The sequence below is a fragment of the Penicillium riverlandense genome (genome assembly GCF_028828495.1).
Source record: "Penicillium riverlandense strain IBT 135883 chromosome Unknown utg000001l_segment0_segment0, whole genome shotgun sequence".
NCBI classification, from domain to species: domain Eukaryota; kingdom Fungi; phylum Ascomycota; class Eurotiomycetes; order Eurotiales; family Aspergillaceae; genus Penicillium; species Penicillium riverlandense.
The window spans coordinates 4080217-4101605 of NW_026643194.1; the positions used below are offsets into that span (position 1 = coordinate 4080217).

General features: G+C 51.6%; 10 protein-coding genes across 10 annotated transcripts; 7 read left to right on the top strand and 3 right to left on the bottom strand.

Annotated features, from left to right (window-relative positions):
* Positions 1 to 148: 148 nt before the first annotated feature.
* On the top strand, positions 149 to 3417 carry N7474_001651 (putative translation elongation factor eEF-3; the record flags this gene model as incomplete). The annotated part of the gene is made up of 2 exons (XM_057193066.1): positions 149 to 3266; positions 3332 to 3417. 2 exons carry the CDS (start codon positions 149 to 151, stop codon positions 3415 to 3417), a joined length of 3204 nt encoding a protein of 1067 aa, XP_057058019.1.
* Positions 3418 to 4033: 616 nt separating this feature from the next.
* On the top strand, positions 4034 to 5095 carry N7474_001652 (GFA family protein; the record flags this gene model as incomplete). Its single annotated transcript, XM_057193067.1, has 1 exon — positions 4034 to 5095. One exon carries the CDS (start codon positions 4034 to 4036, stop codon positions 5093 to 5095), a length of 1062 nt encoding a protein of 353 aa, XP_057058020.1.
* Positions 5096 to 5469: 374 nt separating this feature from the next.
* Positions 5470 to 6101, top strand: N7474_001653 (uncharacterized protein; the record flags this gene model as incomplete). Its single annotated transcript, XM_057193068.1, has 2 exons — positions 5470 to 5667; positions 5736 to 6101. 2 exons carry the CDS (start codon positions 5470 to 5472, stop codon positions 6099 to 6101), a joined length of 564 nt encoding a protein of 187 aa, XP_057058021.1.
* A 156-nt stretch (positions 6102 to 6257) lies between these two features.
* On the bottom strand, positions 6258 to 7478 carry N7474_001654 (uncharacterized protein; the record flags this gene model as incomplete). The annotated part of the gene is made up of 1 exon (XM_057193069.1): positions 6258 to 7478. One exon carries the CDS (start codon positions 7476 to 7478, stop codon positions 6258 to 6260), a length of 1221 nt encoding a protein of 406 aa, XP_057058022.1.
* Positions 7479 to 8139: 661 nt separating this feature from the next.
* Positions 8140 to 9375, top strand: N7474_001655 (uncharacterized protein; the record flags this gene model as incomplete). Its single annotated transcript, XM_057193070.1, has 1 exon — positions 8140 to 9375. The coding sequence occupies one exon, from the start codon at positions 8140 to 8142 to the stop codon at positions 9373 to 9375; it is 1236 nt and encodes a 411-aa protein (XP_057058023.1).
* A 2793-nt stretch (positions 9376 to 12168) lies between these two features.
* N7474_001656 (SDR family oxidoreductase) lies at positions 12169 to 13085 on the top strand (the record flags this gene model as incomplete). Its single annotated transcript, XM_057193071.1, has 2 exons — positions 12169 to 12639; positions 12717 to 13085. The coding sequence occupies 2 exons, from the start codon at positions 12169 to 12171 to the stop codon at positions 13083 to 13085; spliced, it is 840 nt and encodes a 279-aa protein (XP_057058024.1).
* An 885-nt stretch (positions 13086 to 13970) lies between these two features.
* Positions 13971 to 15360, top strand: N7474_001657 (FAD-dependent oxidoreductase; the record flags this gene model as incomplete). The annotated part of the gene is made up of 3 exons (XM_057193072.1): positions 13971 to 14466; positions 14525 to 14903; positions 14970 to 15360. 3 exons carry the CDS (start codon positions 13971 to 13973, stop codon positions 15358 to 15360), a joined length of 1266 nt encoding a protein of 421 aa, XP_057058025.1.
* A 338-nt stretch (positions 15361 to 15698) lies between these two features.
* N7474_001658 (uncharacterized protein) lies at positions 15699 to 16166 on the bottom strand (the record flags this gene model as incomplete). Its single annotated transcript, XM_057193073.1, has 1 exon — positions 15699 to 16166. The coding sequence occupies one exon, from the start codon at positions 16164 to 16166 to the stop codon at positions 15699 to 15701; it is 468 nt and encodes a 155-aa protein (XP_057058026.1).
* A 1777-nt stretch (positions 16167 to 17943) lies between these two features.
* On the bottom strand, positions 17944 to 18984 carry N7474_001659 (arylamine N-acetyltransferase family protein; the record flags this gene model as incomplete). The annotated part of the gene is made up of 2 exons (XM_057193074.1): positions 17944 to 18490; positions 18548 to 18984. The coding sequence occupies 2 exons, from the start codon at positions 18982 to 18984 to the stop codon at positions 17944 to 17946; spliced, it is 984 nt and encodes a 327-aa protein (XP_057058027.1).
* A 463-nt stretch (positions 18985 to 19447) lies between these two features.
* On the top strand, positions 19448 to 21344 carry N7474_001660 (Amino acid/polyamine transporter I; the record flags this gene model as incomplete). Its single annotated transcript, XM_057193075.1, has 7 exons — positions 19448 to 19555; positions 19605 to 19675; positions 19726 to 19839; positions 19888 to 20348; positions 20404 to 20427; positions 20477 to 20802; positions 20865 to 21344. 7 exons carry the CDS (start codon positions 19448 to 19450, stop codon positions 21342 to 21344), a joined length of 1584 nt encoding a protein of 527 aa, XP_057058028.1.
* Positions 21345 to 21389: the final 45 nt, after the last annotated feature.

Sequence of the window (21389 nt, forward strand, 5' to 3'; positions counted from 1 at the left end):
CAGTTTTTTTTTCACGGGTTAACCACCAACCCAACAAGAACATACACACCACACCACACCGAGCGATACCCCTCATAGAAGAGAAGACAAAAGTTGCATCTTTCTTTCTTTACAGTTAATACACCTCACCGCCAAAATTTCTTCCAACATGCCCGCCGTCGACGTTTCATCTGTCCCTGCCGTCTCCGGCAAGGAGACCGCTCAGTCGGTCGCTGTCCTCGAGGACCTCATCAAGAACCTGAACGTCTCGACCAGTCCCGATGAGGTCAACGCCGCTGCCGGCAACCTCGCCTCTCTTTTCGGCGGTCCCATCCCCGAGCAGACCCTGCCCCTGAAGGCCGTTGAGACCTTCAAGAAGCAACTTGCCAACAAGAAGGATGCTGTGGCCCGCGAGCGTGCCCTCGAGGGCATCCGCGCCATTGCGTCCCACACTACCATCGCTCCCGGTGTGGAACCTCACCTTGCCTCACTCATTGGCCCCGTTCTTGCCGCCGTCGGCGACAAGATGACCCCCGTCCGGGAGGCCGCCCAGAGCACCGCTGCCGCCCTCGTTCAGGCGATCAACGGCAACGCCGTCAAGGCGATCGTTCCTCCCATCCTCGAGTCCCTCGCCAACGCCCAGAAGTGGCAGGAGAAGATGGCCGCTCTGGCTTGCATTGACACCCTCGTCGAATCCGCTCCCGCTCAGCTCTCCTACCAGGTCCCCAACCTGATCCCGGTTGTCTCCGGAGCCATGTGGGACACCAAGTCTGAGATCAAGAAGACCGCCTACGCCACCATGGAGAAGGTCTGCGGCCTGATCGTCAACAAGGATATTGAGCGCTTCATTCCCGAGCTCATCAAGTGTGTTGCCAAGCCCGAGAACGTCTCCGAGACTGTCCACTTGCTCGGTGCTACCACTTTCGTGTCCGATGTCACCGGCCCCACCCTCGCTATCATGGTTCCCCTGCTGGACCGTGGTCTCGTTGAGCGTGAGACTGCCATCAAGCGTAAATCCGCTGTCATCGTCGACAACATGTGCAAGCTCGTCGAGGACCCCCAGATTGTTGCTCCTTTCTTGCCCCAGTTGATGCCCCGTCTGGAGAAGAACCACGACACCCTGGCCGACCCCGAGGCCCGTGAGAAGACCCGCCAGGCCCTCGACACCCTCACCCGTGTGGGTAATGTCAAGGATGGCAAGATCCCCGAGATCTCCACCGCTGGTGACATCTCCACCGTCTCCGCCATCCTCAAGAAGATCCTGGAGCCCAAGTACAAGAGCCAGATTCCTCAGTGCGAGGCCGTCATCAACTACGTCGCTGCCATCGCCGGTCAGCTCGTCGACGAGAAGGACAGCGAGGTGGTCACCTGGACCCAGAACGCCCTTCCCTACATCACCGCCATCGTCGGTGAGGCCGATGCCAAGTCCATCGCCGAGTCCCTGCGCAAGCAGGCCTCTCCCGAGGCCGCTGCCGCTGACGAGGTCCCCTCCGACGAGGAGGAGGGTGAGGATCTGTGCAACTGCACCTTCTCTCTGGCCTACGGTGCCAAGATCCTGCTCAACCAGACTCACCTGCGTCTGAAGCGTGGCCAGCGCTACGGTCTCCTGGGCCCCAACGGTTCCGGCAAGACCACCCTCATGCGCGCCATCAACAACGAGCAGCTCGAGGGTTTCCCCAAGAAGGACGAGGTCAAGACCGTCTACGTCGAGCACGACCTGGATGCTGCCGATACTGAGTTGACTGTCATCGGCTGGACCACCAAGAAACTGAAGGAGGTCGGCCTGGAATTCTCGCAGGAGGAAGTCGAGAACAAGCTCGAGGGCGAGTTCGGTTTCTCCCGCGCCCAGGTCGAGGGCCCCATCACCGCCCTGTCTGGTGGTTGGAAGATGAAGCTGGCTCTGTGCCGTGCCGTCTTCGAGAGCCCCGATATTCTTCTGCTCGACGAGCCCACCAACCACTTGGACGTCAAGAACGTTGCCTGGCTCGAGGACTACCTCAAGAACTCCCCTTGCACTTCCATCATGGTCTCCCACGACAGCAAGTTCCTGGACCATGTCATCCAGCACGTCATCCACTACGAGCGCTTCAAGCTTAAGCGTTACCGTGGTACCCTGAGCGAGTTCGTCAAGCGCGTCCCCTCCGCCCGCTCCTACTACGAGCTGAGCGCCTCCGACATGGAGTTCAAGTTCCCCGAGCCCGGTTTCCTTGAGGGTGTCAAGACCAAGTCCAAGGCCATCGCCCGTGTCAACAACATGTCCTTCCAGTACCCCGGTACTCCCAAGCCCCAGATCAGCGACATCTCCTTCCAGGTGTCCCTGGGTTCGCGTATTGCCGTTATCGGTCCCAACGGTGCCGGCAAGTCGACTCTCGTTAACGTCCTGACTGGTGAGCTCATCCCCACCTCGGGTGATGTCTACCAGCACGAGAACATCCGTATCGCCTACATCAAGCAGCACGCTTTCGCTCACATCGATAACCACCTCGACTCCACTCCCTCTGAGTACATCCAGTGGCGCTTCCAGACCGGTGAGGACCGTGAGACCATGGACCGTGCCAACAAGATCGTCACCGACGATGACGAGAAGGCCATGGAGAAGATCTACAAGGTCGAGGGCTCCCTCCGCCGCGTCATTGGCATCCACTCCCGCCGCAAGTTCAAGAACACCTACGAGTACGAGATCTCGTGGTCGCTTGGTGACAACGTCGGCATGAAGGGCGAGAAGTGGACCCCGATGATGAGCAACGACAACACCTGGTTGCCTCGCTCCGAGATCATCGTCTCTCACCCCAAGCAGGTCGCTGAGGTTGACCAGAAGGAGGCTCTGGCCTCCGGTCAGTTCCGTCCCCTGGTCCGCAAGGAGATCGAACAGCACTGCGCCAACTTCGGCCTCGACGCCGAGCTGGTCTCTCACTCCCGCATGCGCGGTCTGTCCGGTGGCCAGCGTGTCAAGGTTGTCCTGGCCGCCTGCTCTTGGCAGCGCCCCCACGTCATCGTCCTGGACGAGCCCACCAACTACCTCGACCGTGACTCTCTCGGTGCCCTCTCCAAGGCCCTCAAGTCCTTCGAGGGTGGTGTTGTTATCATCACTCACTCGCGTGAGTTCACTGAGAACCTCACTGAGGAAGTGTGGTCCGTCATGGACGGCAAGATGACTCCCTCCGGCCACAACTGGGTTCAGGGCCAAGGCTCCGGCCCCCGTCTTGACCAGAAGGGCGATGATGATGAGGACAAGTTCGATGCCATGGGTAACAAGATCACAGTCGAGAAGAAGAAGAAGCTTACTGGTGAGTTCCTACCCTACCTGCATACCCTCTTATAATCCCAACAGTCACTAATATCTTTTCGTTAGGTTCTGAGCTTCGCAAGAAGAAGAAGGAGCGTGCTGCCCGCCGCAAGCGCGGTGAGGAGGTCTTCTCCGATGAGGACGATTTCTAAATGGGATCCATTTTGTTGTGATGCATTTTTTATGATTGGTCGATGAATTTCATTTGCTGCTGAGAGAAATTACATGTCATTAGTGAGATCAATACAGTCATTCTCTGTTCAATTTTGGTCCTGTAGAAAGTTGTAGAAAGTGAGGAGAGGTTAGCCCTACTCGCATGTTGGTTGTGGTTAGTGTGAAGTTATCTTGGGTGAAGCTACTCAGTATGGTCAGTCGAGGACATCTACTCTGGCTAGCGTTTGCTTGAGCCTTGTGTAATGCTTCTTTATTTACTCTCATCTGCTTCCTTTCTAACCTAGTTCAGCTGAATTGATCAGGTAACTAACTAATCAACACAATACTGTGAAGCGAACCCACTTCGACGCTACCACCTTGATGAGGAACACATTATCTACAAAATTCTTGCTCACCCTTAGCATAACAAGTCGAATCCCAGTAGACAACCACATGCGTCTCCTTCACGGGCCCCGGCGGGATTATCAGTTGACTCCGTCGAATACGAGGTAACCTCCTGCCCCCGCTCTTTAACTCCTCTTGATATATATATCCCGTTCAACCGAAACTTCAACCAACCACTTCCTTAACCTACACTCAATTAATTGAAACAGCATGACTCCTCAACAATCTCCACACAAAACCCTCGAAGCGCAGTGCCACTGCACTGCCGTGCATTTCACCATCACCATCCCAAGGGGAGACCTTCCACTAAAAATCAAGCTGTGCCACTGCAGCAGTTGCCGGTACACACACGGCACGCCCTGCAGTTTCACTGCCGCGCTTCCACGCGGCGTTGAGCCACAGTTCGTCGCACCCTCGCACATTAACACCCTCACCCCCTATACGTACATCGATACTCGTTTCTTCTGTAGGACCTGCGGTTGCCAGATTGGGGGATGGAACTCTACAGAAGGGAGATGGTTTATCTCCAGCGCCATATTTAATAACAAGGACAGCCAGGATGAGGGAGTTTGGGTATATGACGAACATGTCTTTACAGGGTCCTCGGCCGATGGTGGGATTTCAGGGCTGGTGGCCTCTATTGGAGGAAGGAAATTGGGAGTCTATAACCCTGCTCCGGCTTCTGCTCCAGCCCGGTCTCCGTCAAATCCACCTACAAGACCACACAGCCGAGACAGTCTCCAAGCCCAATGCCACTGCGCCGGCGTCTCCTTCACCATCACCCGCCCGCGACCAGACTTCCTCACCACCCCCATGAGCAATGGATTGACGCACCCATCCGACAGAAGTAAATGGCTCGCATCCCTCGACCTCTGCACAGACTGCCGCCTAGTCAACGGAACAAACGTGATAGGATGGATGTTCGTTCCGCTAGATCACATCTCGCCTTCTCCTGCCGGGCCGGAGCTACTCCTTGGATCATCGAAAACATACCACTCCAGCGAGGGTATAACGCGGACCTTTTGTGGGGTCTGTGGTGCAACGGTGTTCTTTGCTTGGGAGGGACGGCCTGGTGAGGTTAATGTTGCCACCGGCCTTTTGCGTGCATCTGATGGTGTCATGGCCGAGCAGTGGATTCTGTGGATGGCTGGGAGGATTTCCTGGTTTGAGGATGGGGTGGTGTTTCATGAAGGCTTTGCGAGGAGTTTGTGGGATGGCTTGAGGGATTGGGGAAGGGAACGCGGGCAAGGGGAGGGATTTGTAGCGCCTTAGCTTGTTCTAGATACATATTTGGCTTTGTTACTGTCTAGGCTGAAGAAAAAAGGTTGGAGATGCTTCTGCTTCTTTCTGTATTTGTGCGGTAGTGATTCGAGTCTCTCTGTTGAGAAATGGATTGGCAGGACTGGGCAGCTACTCACTGAAGTGTGGACTCATGGGTTGGTATTTGACCATGTCAACTCACTCACCCCAGCTGCTCGAGACCCTCGTCCTTTCCACCTCTCCCACAACCATCTTCCATACACTTTCAACCCCATTCCCTACCTCCGAGTTCAGTGATTTTGAGCCACGCATGCACTGAACTTGTTCTGCACGACTGAGCCATGGATCCTGCCGGTGTAAGTCACAGATCTCGTTCATTTGTTACCATGTGGTTTGGCGAATATGCCCCGAACGAAAGACTAACCGCCGAGGACTCACAGTCCGTCAAGGTACCTCATCCTTCAACGGTGATGCCAGGTCAACCAGGGGAAACAGAAGAGTCAACCACTGATATCAAGAACCAGGGCGAGGAGATACCCGTCAGGAAGGCTGCCGACAAGCCACAAGTTTCAGCCAGTCAAGTGGTAAGAGAGATATTCTTCACCTTCACATTCTTCACAAAGTGCTTATCCTAACTCTAACACAGTCCCAGCACACCCAGACAAAGTATCGAATGATCGCCCCGCGACCCAACACGGAGACCTACACCACCCTAACCCCCAAAGAGCTCCACAGGCAGCGCCTGGTAGCAACCCGCAACGAGATCACCTCGAAACTCGTCGCGAAGTACGACTACTGCCTCGAATTTGGACGCCGAATCACGGAGCTGCGGCGACTGTTCGATACCCTTTGTGAGACTATCAGCACTGAACATGCTACCTATCGCCGCGAGTGGGCCGACGACCTGCAAGAGCAGTTGGACAAGATGAGACGGTGTGTTGCGCAAGATCATGCCGAGCTGAATGCGCTAAGGGCGAGGCATCGTGAGGTTACGCTGGAGTTGGAAGGCTTGCCTTGATTCTTTGTAGTCAGCATTGACAACAATGTCTTCGACAGGGGGTGAGTGAGGCAGTGAGTGGATTGAGATTTGTATCAAAGTGGCCTTTTACCTACACAACCTACCCAGATCTTGCATGTCCCTTCCTTCCATGTGAATTACGGATAAGAATGATAGTTACTGATAAAGAAAGCCCTCTGGCGAATTCGGCTGCGAGATCCACGCCGAATCTCCCCACTTCATTATCCCCGTCCTGCCCGTGAAATTCCTATTCCACAACCAGCACAGATTCATCGCCGTAGCCAGCGTCTCGGAGACTGTCCCTCCAAGCGCTGTCTCAAAGTACATGCGTGTCCGGCCCGCCTCGCGCCGCGGGCCGACCTCCCTGACTTCGCAGTTATAGTGAACATGGGCTTTCCACTTTGGGTCGTTGAATCGGTGGCCTGAACCCAGGTCCAGCCATTTGGTGATCACCAGCGCGAGGCACTCGGTGCCGTACTCTTTGATCTCGAGCTTGTAGTCTGTGTGGCAGGCGGCGCAGATTTTGATTTTTATCTGGCATTGGTTTTCCGCGGGTTTGTTAAGGTAGGTCTTCACGGTTTCGGCGATTAGGGTTGGGAGTAAGTTGCGGGTCATGTCGAGGTGGCCGCAGATTCCCAGGAAGCCGATCTTGGAGCTGTCCAGCAGCGCGATCTCGGATCGTTTGATGGCGATCATGTTCTGGATGCGCAGGCCCAGGCTCGGGGTCGGTGATTTAATGATGCGCGCTTCCACAGCTAGCAATGTGATCATGTCTGAGTCGAGTGTGGTCTGGATCTCGGTGAATTGCAGGGCTCGCGTCGAGATGCCGTATTTATCACCGTAGAAGGCTCGCCGCATCGCGAGTTGAAGGTGATGGTAGTAGAACTTGTAGTAGGAGAAGTTCTTGTGCACGCGCGTTGCCTCCAGGAGCGGGATGTGGTCTGTATTTTGGAGACAGCGAAGCGCGGGCTTGTTCGGGTGGAATGCCGGGCCGGGGAGAGGCACGCGGTCCCAGTGGTGCAGGTGCGAGCAGAAGTGACAGTAGTAGAAGTGTGGGTTGTCCTTGCTCAGCCGGGTCAGCAGGATCTCGCGCTTTCGGCTGTGGTTGTTCGCTTTGTCGATCTTGAAGTTGGGGTTGGCGAGTCGGTCGCCCAATAGTTGCAGGGATCGGTGGTTGCATAGCGAGAGACAGGCGACGTCGACGGAGCAAAGGAGACGGCAGATGAGCAGGAGCAGCTCGGGTGGGAGGGTGAAGAGTCCCATCGGCATGGGGAGTCGGGGAGTGGCCATGTCTCTTTGCGCTCCTGGGCTCCTGGGGTGTTCCTGCTCTTGGAGTGTAATCGTGCTGTTTTGACAGGGGTTGGTTGACGAACCCATGGCGGAAGCAGCAAACGGTAGAAGAAGTATGAGGCCATTCGATAGCCGTGGGCGCTAACGTGGTGGGATACGCCGGCTTGGTTTCCATCAAGGTCAGGCGGAACAGATTTCACATGGATATTGTAGAACCCGATATAGGGCAAGGGCGCTTTGTTTTCCATTTCTGGTGAGGTAGAATCTGGAGGAAACCACATGAGTTCATAGTCAGCATATATTCCACAATTTATATGACCCGTACCTATTTCCATGTGCGATATACTTATCACAGTGACAGAATATATCCCAGTTGGGTTTAGTAGAGGAGATCCACCGGCAGCCCCGTGCTTAGCACGGGAAGACCCGTGGTTCGACTATATCAGCCAACCTGCATCCAACGAATCGGGTCGATGCTTAGCTCCTTGGCTTTCGCTGCTAATATTTTATCCTCTTCCTCTTTTCATCTTCCTATCTTCACCACCTCCCGCTGTCATGATTGAAGATCAACCGTGTCAGCCCCCACTAAACTAACTCGTTCAGGGATGGCGACAGCACTTGCAGTTCTCAATCAGCGCTAATTGCGGCTGAGCTTAATCCCAGACAAAACTGCCCTCCCCCCTTTTGGTTTATTCCTCGGTCATGCCCTACGCGCCTCCTATCCCAAGCGCGACCAGTGCAGCACGCCATGTTGATCCTCCTCATCCTCAGTCTAGCCACCCAGGCGCTGGCCCAGAGAAACTCGACACTTGTGGTGGGGTGGCAGTTTGATAGCGACGACCGCTCATCGTGGGATATTCTATGGACGTGTGTCTCCACCATTTTGGCATGCACCTGGACTGCGATGCATCTCTCGCTTAGGAGAGATGATAACTCCCACATTGGGATGGGCCATTTAGTGAAAACTCTTACATGGATGTTCGTCGTGATGGCACCGGAGCTGCTGGCTATTATGGCCGTTCAAGAGTATCGGGAAGTGAAACTGATTCTTGCGCGCTGCAATACTGCTCAATCGGCGGTTTACAGGGGGCATAAAGCCTTCTCGTCAGAGCCAATCGCAGAGAAGGCCACTCGCAAAGATGAAGAGGAACCAGAGCCAACAAAGGCATCCACAGAGGCGACCAAAGACGGCGACAAAGATGTGTCAGAGCACGCGGCGCCAGACCCAACCGAGCCATCGGCACGTGTTTTTCGACATTGGAAAATGGCCCAAGGGTACTATATTCGGATGGAAGGATTTGTTCTACAAACCAAAGACTACTGGGTCTACACCGTGCGGTCCGACAATGTCGTCAACCTCATCCAAGCAGGAATCATCCAGCCGTCCGACTTGAAGAAAAGCGATATCAAAGATCGAGACAAATCTGATCCCTTTTCAAAAGCCTTCAGCCTCGTCCAGAGTACATGGGTGGCAATTAATGTCATTGCCAGAAGGGCTTATGACTTACCCATCTCGTCTCTAGAGCTCTCAACCGCGGCCTATGTCGCCTGCGCCTTAGTCACTTACCTGGCTTGGTGGAATAAGCCCAAGGACGCGTACACCTTCATCACACTCCACCTGCCGTATGAGTATGATAGTGACGAGATGCCATCTCAATTGCGCAATGCTGAAAAGAGGGATTGGTTGCATATGTCGCCACTGCTATCCAAGAACTACGCCGAGTCCGACGAGGACAAACGACACGGGTTCCGGACACAATTCAAAAAGAGATATAAGGAGAAGCGCGCCCAAAGAGCATACAATCAGGCGGGGCCGGACCCTGTGGCAGAGACCTCGGACACTTCGGCAGACAACTCGGGGGAGGCAAATGAGAATGAAGACCATCGTTTTAGAGAGCCAACGACAGTCAAGGAACAATTCACACTTGATATGCTCGCATTCATGACCGCACTGACGTTCTGCGCTATTCACATTGCAGCGTAAGTACTTATCTCTTCGTCTTGTTCTCCGACACAAAACTGACATTTGCAGGTGGAATTTCATTTTTCCAACACGGGCCGAGCAAATTGTCTGGCGGGTCTTTGCTCTCCTTGCATTCGTAACTGCCTTTCCCATTGCTCTCTTGTTCGATCTATCCTTACTCAGATCGTGGTATAAACAGGGCAGCCAGGCACTTCGTCCAAAAGAATATTTTCTCCCCCTCCAACGTCAGACGTGGATTATATTCATGTTTTTGCTGATATATGTGATTGCGCGTCTGGGCAACGTTGTGCTCATGTTTATATCGCTGCGAGCCCTCCCCGCTGGGTGTTATCTTTCGATCGATTGGCTGGCATCTATACCCCATATATAGATAGTATACATATTTATAATCCAGATAATTTATCCAGTGTCTGGTAGGATTAACATGTCCCGTCGCCTCCGTCAGCATCGCCAGGTTGACAACTTCTCGCTTGCTACTAATCTCGGATTGCTAGCCGCTGTATATTAGCGATGAATGGCCACATTTGATGGCATTCTTTTCTTTATTTGCGTCTTCAAGAGCATGGCATTTTGATTGCTGCTATTTCCTGGATGCTCAAGTAGACCTGGCGATTGCAGAAAATTGGAAAAAAAGAAAAGCAAGCTCTAGGATAATATGGAACTCCACCGTCCAGAAAATGTTAACTCTGCTCTGCATGCCTTTTTTATCGGATCAGATCTGCAATGTTCTTGTTCTGGCGCTTTGCATTTCTGTCCGAAACAGACTAATTCAATCGGCTGGGCACAAGGTATTCTCCCTCTTCTGTCCATTTTTATTTGCTTTTTCCCAAGACTTCTGGTGTAGTTAAGTTGATCTTGGAAAATAGCTGTTCCGCATACCTAGGTCCTGGAGGCCATTAATTTTTCCCAGGGTATAAGTTTCTGGATGGCACTGTTGTTAGTATGATATCGCTGCAAGTAGGTGCAAATCGCCGGCAGTTCATATCTAGCGCGAAAGTCGACCCACCATTTACTTTCACGAGCTATGGTATACCACAAGCATAATAACAGAAGCGCTACCGGGTCTTTCTTCTCTAAGCAGGTTGCAAACCCATTATTCATGTGGCTTGAGACCATCATGACTCTGCCTAGCGAGGCCTTGCCTTCTGGTAGCCCGAATAGCTGAGAGAGACCATGTACAACCGTGAAGTAAGGGTTTTTTTCTGGAGTTGACGACTCGTCAAGTCCACATAGTTGTACTAATTCGGCTGATATACCATCGGTGCCTTTTGCAGGCAAGGATTGGTGCATACTTGCGAAGGTCTCAGACATAGTACGAAATACACTGTTCGGCCGCAAAGGATCCGCTAGACGCCACAGCGCTATCTTGCCATTTGCTAGCCTTAGCCACTCTAGATCGGAAGAGTCGGGTGACCCGAGAGGCCATGCCTCGCCTGGAGAACAAGCGTTGATGGACGAGAAGGTCAAGACACCAAGAGATCCAGCGGTGGCCCAGAGAGGATCTTTGTGCTCTTCCTTGATAGGTTGGCTCAACCACTTCTTGAACAAAATTGTACTTTGAGACCAGTGATGTGATTCCCGTAAAGAGCGACGACGATGGGTCGGGATAATGGCAAGATAGCGATCGTGGACAGCTGCCACCGCCAGCGTACCATGCATCAAGAATGGGCACTAAAACACAAGTGTCAGTACGGTTCAGAAGTTGCCTTGAGTGCATCCTCAAGCAGACATCATCTCCGGGCATATTGGACTCACGGTGAAAGCGACCTGTAGCATACAGTTTTCATAGATATCAACCATTGCGGAGCCACCGAGAGAGTATAGAGTCCGGTATCGAAACCGGTTGAAAAGTGCCTGATCATGCAGATCTAGCATGAAAAATGTTGATCCGTCATCTGCCCATATGGCGTTGCTGATAGTTGACCGCGGCGATGGCAATCCACGGAGCTTTCCTATTGCCTGCTTCACTCTTTCCTCGGAGAGTGGCTGAAGATCGGGTACATTAACCCCGAAGTTGCACAGGACGCCGTAAGTACGACATCTCACGCAACGGGGCCTCGTCTCGTCACACTGAAAGTAAATATTTACTTCATTCAGCCAGACGGTCAGGAATGGGGTGCGGGGAATGGTTTATGTTACCTTCAATTTCCTCAGTTTGCAGTTTCGACAGCCAAAGCGCGATTTGCGTCTACAGTCGCGCTTCTTTTCAACTGCTCGGACATCCGCGTTCATGATTGATTTGATTTGCACGACGACGGACCGCCAGGGCTACCAGACGTAAGAGGACTGACCGTCAGTACTCAATTCACGTGAGCAGTGAGTAAAGAGACAGACTGCTCGTTGGCAGTTTTGGATATCTGGATGGGCCGCCTGAGAATTGACAGACAATAACGGCGGCAGCTGAGCTGCCCTATCTCCGTGCCCAATCTCCGGCCTGTGTCCCATCAACGCTTTGACCCGAGTTCCGCTGACCCACACCTGCCTCTGCTCGGGTTTAGAATCCTATGATTGGACGAAATTGGCTCTATACACGTCGTTGGAAGGTCGTTTGCGAGGTTATATTCTAACGGAGCAGACCTGTTGGATCAATCCTCCAGGCTCGATATGAAGTCGCACATGAAGTTTCCGTAAAGTCCGTGACTACCGTAAGAGACGAAGTATATAAAGCGAGAGCAGGTCCACTGCTGAGAGAGGAGGAACAGAACCACTCATTCCAAACTCAAGCAGAACCCTGGAATTGAACGGAAACCCATTTCCCTCTCGGCTCGCCCATAACCATTGTCGGCTTCCGCTATGCGTGTCTTCGTCACAGGTTCCACCGGCTTCGTCGGTTCAGCCGTCGTCAAAGAACTGCTCTCCGGAGGACATGAAGTCCTCGGCCTAGCTCGCAGCGACAAGGGAGTCGAGCAGTTAAAGGGCCAAGGCGCCGAGGTCCTACGTGGTAACATCGAGGACCTACAAGTCCTTAAGAAGGGTGCCTCTGAATGTGACGCCGTCATCCACCTAGCCTTCATCCACAACTTCGCGGATTTCGCGGGCTCCTGCGCCACAGACCGGGCTGCCATCACTGCGATGGGCTCCGTCTTGGCTGCCGCCGACGGCGACCGCGCCTTGGTCGTCACCTCGGGCACCATGATGCTGGCACACGGCAAGCTGGGAGACGAGGACCACGAGGCCGACATGACCAACTCGATGGCCGCAGCCCGCGGTGCCTCGGAACCAGTCTGTCTCGACTTCGCCAAAAAAGGCGTGCGCACCAGCGTCGTACGCCTCCCCCCACGACTCACGGCCCTGGAGTTTCGGGGTTCATGGGTCCGCTTGTCAGCGTCGCGCTGAATAAGGGTGTTTCGGCGTATGTCGCCGAAGGCCATAACCGCTGGTGCGCCTGCCACCGCGACGACGCTGCTAAAGTGTACCGGCTGGCGGTGGAGAAAGCAAAGCCCGGTTCCATCTTCCATGCGGTGGCCGAAGAGGGTGTGCCGCTGAAGGACATCGCGACTGAGGTTGGGAAGCAGCTGAATATTCCCGTTGTCAGCATCGCATCGGAGGAAATGGAAGATCATTTCGGCTGGTTTCATTTTGGTATCACAGCCGATAACGAGGCCTCGAGCACAAAGACGCGAGAGCGGTTGGGCTGGACTCCTGTGTGCCCGTCGGTGATCGAAGATGTTCCGGCTATTATTGACTTTTTGAAATCTCAGGCAAATTAAGATGGAGGGCTGCGCGCGTTCTTGTGAGCAATTCAATAGGCCATGATATCTCTGAAGTCTCATGAATGTCCGGCCCCTGCTGACGCGAACTTTATCCCTTCTTTGCTTGGTTTGGTTTAGTTTCCTTTTGGTAGCGTCTATACAGAATGGAAATCTCGTCAAGTCTCTTAAACTGGCAGGGGATAAAAAGACAGCGCCTTGAGGCAGATCGGCAGCAGCCCAAGGAGAATTAGACCGGAGATCAAGTCGGCTGTAGAAGAAGATATTTTCGGCGTCGCTTTAATCGTGTGTAAGGATGATAACTCTCGCTGATGTTTAGCTCAACCATAATATCAACAACATGGCTACGAATGCCACAGCACTAAGCTGGGTGCTGAATATTGGTATGAAGCAAGTGAAGAGGCGGCCACAGGGAACTATGGGAGGAGATGAGATGCGGCCCTTTAAGAGCATCAGTAGCAGCCATTTACAGTGCCAATTTACCGGTCTGCATATTCCAGTTGTAAAAATGATAATTCGATCAACTACCTTCGAACAATGGGACCTTCAAGCTATTACGATGTCTTACCATTAGCGTTTTCTGTCATGCCATTATATGCACCATTTATCAACTATCTTAAAATCTTTCCTATACTTTATGTTGAGTGAAATTTATTAATTTAACCTTACTAAATATATTATTTTTCTTATAAATACTAATGGTACCTGGGTTAGCCGGAACACCCGCCGAGGTTTATGTAGCAACACTACTGTATGCGGTTGAGCCTCCAATCCCTGAAAAGAATGCCCCGCAGTGATGAGACATAATCTTTTCAGCTCCCTCTCAATCCAACTGACGGAACCTATTCCCTGGTCCTTCCCACTTCTAAACCCGCGATCATTAGAATGACTGTCGACTCAACATGCCCTCCCAAACTCCGCGTTGCTGTCATAGGCAGTGGAATTGCTGGCCTTGCAGCTGCTGCCTTTCTCCGAAAACACCCCCAGTTTATCATTACTGTCTACGAGCTCCGTGGTGCAGATTGGAAAGAATCTTCTGCGGCGCTTGGGCTTCAAACGAATGGCACCTCCATCGTGCAGCAGCTGGGTATCACTAGAGACGAGGTCCGCGGGGTGATAGGTGCTGGGTATCGAACATACAACATTCGGGAAGAGCCGATGAGCAAGGGCAAAGTGGCCTTCCCATCAGATGGAGAGACTGGGTTCTGGTTTGTGCATCGACAGGATTTAAAGGACGCATTGTTGCGCAGAGTAATCGGCGAGGATGAAGAAGGGGAGCCTATCCAGGTAGTTTACGACAGCCACATTGTGGAAATTGACCCAGAGGCTGGTATTGTGAAGTTTGCAGACAGGTCTTCCATCGAAGTTGATCTGATCATTGGTAAGTCGAATGAATTCAGCTATGTGGCAACGATTCAATTAGCTTTCTTCTCCCGCAGGCGCCGATGGCATCCATTCCAAAGTCCGTGAAGTGGTTATTCCGCCTTCGCACCCAGAGCCTGCTTCGTGCGGGCTCAGCGTGTACCGCTTTGTTCTCCCCATGGATGTCCTCAGAAACGAGGATGGCAAAATGCCAGAAATGCTCACCTTCGACGAGGGTAACTTCGTAGTCATCATCGCTGCGGGCGATGAGGGCAACCGCAACATGGTCATTTATCCATGCCGTGAGCTTGAGCTGATGAATTTCGTCTGCGGTGTCCCTGATACAAGCCCTAAGGCTTTAGCCCATCTTAAATCACCTGGCAGCACCCAAGCTATCGCAAAGGATATGGTGGAGGAGTTTCATGGGTTCCCCAACTGGCTGCTAGAGCTATTTAGGTGAGTGACCAGCTCTATGTCTCGCACTCCTACGTTTCGTGAAGCTAAAATTAGCTGTGCATTCAGTCGCTCCGATCTGATAGAACTCTTCCCTGTGATCGATCAAGAGCCTCTGCCTACGTACGTCAAGGGCCGGACCATGCTAATTGGCGATGCTGCGCACGCCATGGCACCGTATCAGGCACAGGCAACGAACCAAGCCCTTGAAGATGTGGAGGGTCTCAGCGTCATTCTTACAGATATTTCTAGCCGCGATAGAATCCCAAGTCTACTGAAAGTGTGGGATAATATACGCCGACCGCACGCATCGTTTGTTCAAAAGGACTCGCTCGACTCGCAGGCCAAGCTCTCGACAATACATTGCAGCGATAAGTTTTTGAACTTTAAGCCGTATGTCAGAATGGAAGAAGTGATCAGGCAGCTTTCTGAGCATCAGGGGGCCGGGGTTCTCGCTTAGATTGCACAGGGCGAGGTGAGCCTCGTTATCGTTGAAAGGCATAGGATACCGCAGAGCCGATTTTATGTTTATCAATTCGATCCACTGTGTTAAACAGCAAAAATATACATACAGAACTGTGGCATCATTTAGTCCCCTCAAAACTTGATTGAATTGAACTCGATTCTTGCTATTAAAACGAAAGGGTGTTCACACTATGTGGCAAGTCACCGAAGAATACTGAATAGCTTGAAGAAAATTCTGTGAAGCTTCATAACCTAGTCGTACATTTTTCAGAGATGTGCCAAAAATACACTTGACCGTCATTAAATAGTACATCTGTAATAACCAGAAGCTCATCACAATGCATTAGGAGCATGTCGGCTTCCACTCCCGTCCGACGACGCCACATTCTCATCAACCGACGGGGTTTTACCACACTCAGACTGCACGGTCCACTCATCTGTCCTATGAATTGTCAGAGGATTGTTTCCACCCAATGGCTTCCCAGGAGTCGTAACAGCAAAAGCGGCAGCCGCGGTTCCCAGAATCTGTTCATCCTCCATATAACGAGACCGCGTCGCAGACTCTTTCACTCCTCGACTCATACTTCCCAACGCATATGAATGGCTATATGAGTTGCTGTTACTCCCGGTGGCGTGTTTCAGCATCGACACCTTGAGCATTCCACTGTCGAAGGCATCGAGGAATGGCTTCAGACAGGGAATGCAAGCAGTCATAAGACTGACGCAGAGGTTGCATTGGGTGAGGATGGTGACTTCAAAGGAATATAGACCGATGTCGGCGGATGGTGTCGCACTTTTCATATAGACAACGCGTACGATGGTTGTGATAATAAGACTAGGAGATCAGTTGACTGAGCAAGAGGTGGTGACCAGGAACAATACATACAAGAAGCGGAACACGAAGGCGCTCACGACGGTCATTTTCTTTGCAATAACGACCTGAACAGGCTTGACAACGTAGATGGGGAGGACGCAAATAATTAACTCAGTTAGGATGTCGATGGGGGATATGGCAGCCCAGAAATCGAACTATTTATATGGATATTAGTACAAACCCGGATTTGTAGAGATTTTGTGGAAAGTAAAACTCACAATATTAATACAATGAGCGCTCTCAATCATCCAAGGGTTGGGCACTCCACACTGGAAGGCCAGGGTAAAAAACGCCGAGATCATCCAAGCTATAATTAATATTGATGACCAAAAACAGATCCGTTTGTGCAATTTGTTGACACATATTTTGCCGAGGAATTGCAAAACTGAGATTTTTGCGAGGCCCAGAGCAAGGACGTAGAAGAGGTTAGATACGTAGATATCCTAGGAGGTTTTAGTGATGATTGAATGCGCTCTGGAAGAACAATTTACCTTTTCCACTGCGCTCACTTGGTCCACATTCAATATTGTTTGAGGCTTCCCAAGGCCTTGCTTTGTCCCTGCGTAAATGACTCCAGATTGGACTATAGCGAAGACCTGCCCGTCTGGTGTTAATTCTTTCGAGGTTGAGGGTGTCAAACCAAAACGAAGACCTACCAGTGAAAGGGAAACAGTCCCATCATCCCATCGCAACGATCGAAGCATGTAGAATCGAAACGCGAGCCGTATCAGCACAGAAACGACCATCATTACCATGAGATAGAGTGTCGCAATGGCAATCCCGTCTGCCTGATCGGGCACCGTTGGTGCTCCTGTGGAGTTCCCACCCATGCTTTGAAAGATGTGCGCAAAATGGTTGAGCCGGTTAGGCGTGATCGTGGTGTCCTTAAGTTACCTATGGAAAGAATGAAAAGGTTTGCACCGACTACTATGTATGACCTTTTACTGAAACATATCAGGATGTGGGTCACCATACCACCGATATCCAATGGTTTGCTGGAAGCTCGCGAGAGCGTGCGATGGCCCGTCGGCCACCAACGGAAACTTTAAATCCTCTCCCACTTTTGGGACGCTGCAGGACCCCATGCGCGTCTTGCTAGGATAAAATCCTTCCAACGTATAAATTACAGGAAAACTACCTGCACGGTGCAGCCTTTGGCTCATATTGCGCGACCCCACATCAATTACTGTTGAAGGATTGTTGCATCGTTTGCACGATTGGCCGTATCGATATGGATTTCTGGAAGTTAATGAAGACGGTTCCACCGACAATTCAAGCAATAGACATGATACACTAGCTGTTTGGAATTAGGGGGTTCGAGTAGTTCGTTGTAACGATCCGGTCCGATGGCCCGGAAGATCCAAATCCTACGTGGCTGGACACTAAGCCCAGATATCGCGCATCAGTAAATTTCGGTGCGAGTCTGTCGGATCAAGGTCGCATTTGGTCAAGCTTTTAGTCATGTGGATCCCAATCAATCAGTCATGGTTGGTTATAACTGCAATAATACCCGCCCCCTGTCCGGCGTAAACTCTCGCGCTGGTGAGGACTAGACTACTTAGGGAGCGGGTAATACCATTGTTACTGCATCAGCTCAACATCCTTGTCGGATTAGCAAGGGGTTTGATTTTAGGGCGAGATGGTGCCAACAAACAATAATAATATAGTGCGGATGATCCCGGTGAACTGCAGTCTAGACTGAGCCTATAGAATCTCTGAAATGGTATGGCGGATACTCTCTCTGTCCGTCAACGAGATGGGAATCCTAAAATACTTCTCTAGCGCCACCACGCGTTCCTCGTCGGAGCTGAAGGATTGCACAACCTCAGACGTCGCTCCCAGGCGACGCTTCAGCACATCATTGAACAGTGTCAGATCACCCACGATCTGGCCATCGTCGTCCAGGAGCATTCGGACGCAGACTACATGAAAAGTAAACCAGCTCTCCCGGCTGGTGCTCATGAAGTAGTTGATGATTGTGAAATCCTCCGGAAGAAACTCCGTCTCCGTAAAGCAGTAGGCGGGAATCCATGCTCCGTCCCCGTTACGAATCTCGTACTGCCAAAGAGCTTGGCCCTTGCTAGTATGCTGGGGAATCGGAGAATAGAGTAGTCGCCCGAACTGGTCGCCTACGTTGTGGAATTCCAAATTCTGCGCCAGCCGAACGGGCTGGTGCGGGCCATTGGAACCAAATCCAACGTCGACCAGGTATTTTTGCTCCCCAATAGTAACAAGGTTGACCATATGGTTCCTAAATTTTAATCAGCGTCTGGACAAACCAATCAAACTGAAGGATCAAGGATCATACCACCCGTCGTATTTGGGGCCCTTCCAATTTTTGGAAGCCGACATGGGTTGTGCGGCTTCGTTGACGCGTCCTCCCACGGAGGTGATATTGTATCCAAGGCTGCGCAGAACAGTCCCAAAGAGGGTGCTATTCTCCATGCAGTAACCACCTCGAGCGGACTTGGTATCTACGATCTTCTCGAAGATCTTTTGAGCATCTAGGGAAATGCTGCGGTGAACTGAATAGTGAAGGTTGAGGTTTTCAAATGGCACCGCTGCCAGTTGGAAACGCTGTAGTGCTCCCAGGAACTCCAGAGCGGACTCATTGTCGACTCCGGACCCAGCCTTGACTACTGGTGATTTCCGATACTTTTGAGGAAGTTCAATCCGGTCGAAGTAACGGCCCAGTTGCTCTGATGAATAACTGGGACGCAGTGACCAATTGATCTCAGAGCCCATGTTGGTTGACCGAGGTAGAGCTGTGGTGTCAGGGAATCCTTAGAATGATACTCAGAGCAAAATCGATCTCAGGGGGTTTTCAGCGACAGGGCAAAATGCCCTCAAAAGGATCCGTGGTCTTGGTAACCATTCCAGTCTCCATTAGGAGCGGCCCGCGCTGCAATCTGTGGCTTGTAAGTAATACGTGGACGTACGATGTAACAACCCCAGGGATCCCTGTCGAGCCAAAGCATTAGCGCAGAATAGCCCCAACAACGTAGATAGATTAGCCAGAGGCGAATCTGGCGCCACGGACTAAGATGACTGTCAATTAGGTTGTCGACTCCCGAAGGAAGGGTTGCTTTGTTTTTCCTTTTACAACGGCTCCATTTGTCCTTTGCAACAACCTATACCCCCCAAACGATTAATCCTTGTCCTTTCTCTATTCTTTCCTTAATCGTATCTTTTTCACAGAAATCTCAATATGCCTTTCAAACATGGAGAGTTGGAGATCCAGGAGCTGGGCTCCCGGTCACAGAAGAACCGTGATGATGAGGATCTGGCAAGGCATGGCAAGAAGCAACAGTTCGAGGTACAGTTCACTGGCGAAAGACACACCGGGATTTAACTAAAAAGAGTAGAGAAACTTTGGTTTCTTGTCCATGTTGGGTTTCACTACCACTATGATGTGCACCTGGGAGGCAGTACTCTTGTGGGTTGCAGCGTTCAATGATCATCGCTTAGGAACTGACGCCTTTATAGTGCTAATGCGATCGCAATGATTGACGGCGGCCCGGCGACCCTGGTATATGGATTCATATTCTGCTGGATAGGTGCGCTGGTCACCGCGGCCTCGCTCGCTGAGATGGCCTCGATGTACTAAGCCATACCTGACAAAAAGGACCAAATGCTAACGGGACACAGGGCTCCTACTTCCTCCGGACAATATCATTGGGTGGCAATGCTAGCTCCCAAAGGTCAGGCGGTGTTCCTGAGCTGGGTGACAGGATGGCTGGACGTAATCGGATGGTGGGCCAACACTGCCGCAGGTGTATACTTCGGTGCAACAGTCACCCAGGGTCTTCTGGTTCTGAACTATTCTGATTATGTATATCAACAGTGGCATGGGACTTTGCTCATGTTTGCTGCGTTGGTTGTTTGCGTTCTGGTAAATTCAGTCGGAGCAAAGCTCTTGCCTAAGGTGGAGGGCTTGATTTTGATCCTTCACATTATGGGATTTTTTGCTGTCTTGATCCCTCTTGTCTACCTCGCACCAAAGAAAGACGCAAAGTACGTCTTCGCCACCTTCGAGAATTCCTCCGGGTGGAGTAGTGCAGGTCTGACATGGCTTATTGGACTCATGGGAACTAACCTCCCATTCATTGGTACGGTGGCCCCCTTTTGCCTCAGTCACAGTCCTATCTAACAAACTGTTCGCAGGTTATGATGGCCCCTGCCATATGGGTAAGCATCCATCCATTATACTTCAAGCACTTCAACTAACATCCCCCAGCTGAGGAAGTCGTCAACGCCTCAACCATCGTTCCTTGGTGTATGATCGGCACAATCTTGCTGAATGGATCACTCGGATTTGCCATCGTACTCGCCTTTCTTTTCTGCATCGGCGATGTCGACAAGGCCATGAGCAGCACAACAGGTTATGGCTTCATTGAAGTCTTCTTCAACGCCACTCAGTCCCACGCCGGAGCGTCAGTAATGGCTGCCATTCCCACTGCACTAGTCATCTGTGCGTCTTTTGGATTCCTGGCTTCTGCTTCGCGTCTCACCTGGGCATTTGCCAGAGACAAGGGGCTACCATTTTCAACCTTTCTGTCTCACGTACGAAAAACCTTCCCAACTACTCATAGAAACAAGGGCTAATTTCAATATTATGTCTACAGCTCAGCTACGACCATGCCATTCCTTTCCGCTCGGTCATTCTCTGTGCGACGCTCACAGGCTGCATCTGCATAATCAACGTGGGATCTACGGCTGCCTTCAATGCTATTATCTCGTTGACGACAGCGGGCCTTTTCTTATCTTACGAAATTGCAATCGTTCTAATGTTCTTGAAGAAAATTAAGGGAGAGCATATTCCATATGGTCCCTGGACCCTCGGTCCGTTCGGCATTGCCATCAACATCGCCTCGATTTGTTTCTTGACCATCGCTATCTTCTTCTCTTTCTTTCCGATGGGTTTGCCTGTGACACCTCAGAACATGAATTGGTCAATAGTTGTGTTCTCTGGAGAAGTCATCCTCGGTCTGCTGTGGTATGCGGTTTATGGCAGGAAGGTATACCATGGTCCCATCGTTGAGGCTGGTGTCATTCCTATGGAGGGTGGTTTTGTAGTACAAGGACCTCGGGAAGAAGAGTTCTGAGGAGGGCATGTTTTCTTCTTGTTGTGTGGCAATGACTAGAATGTA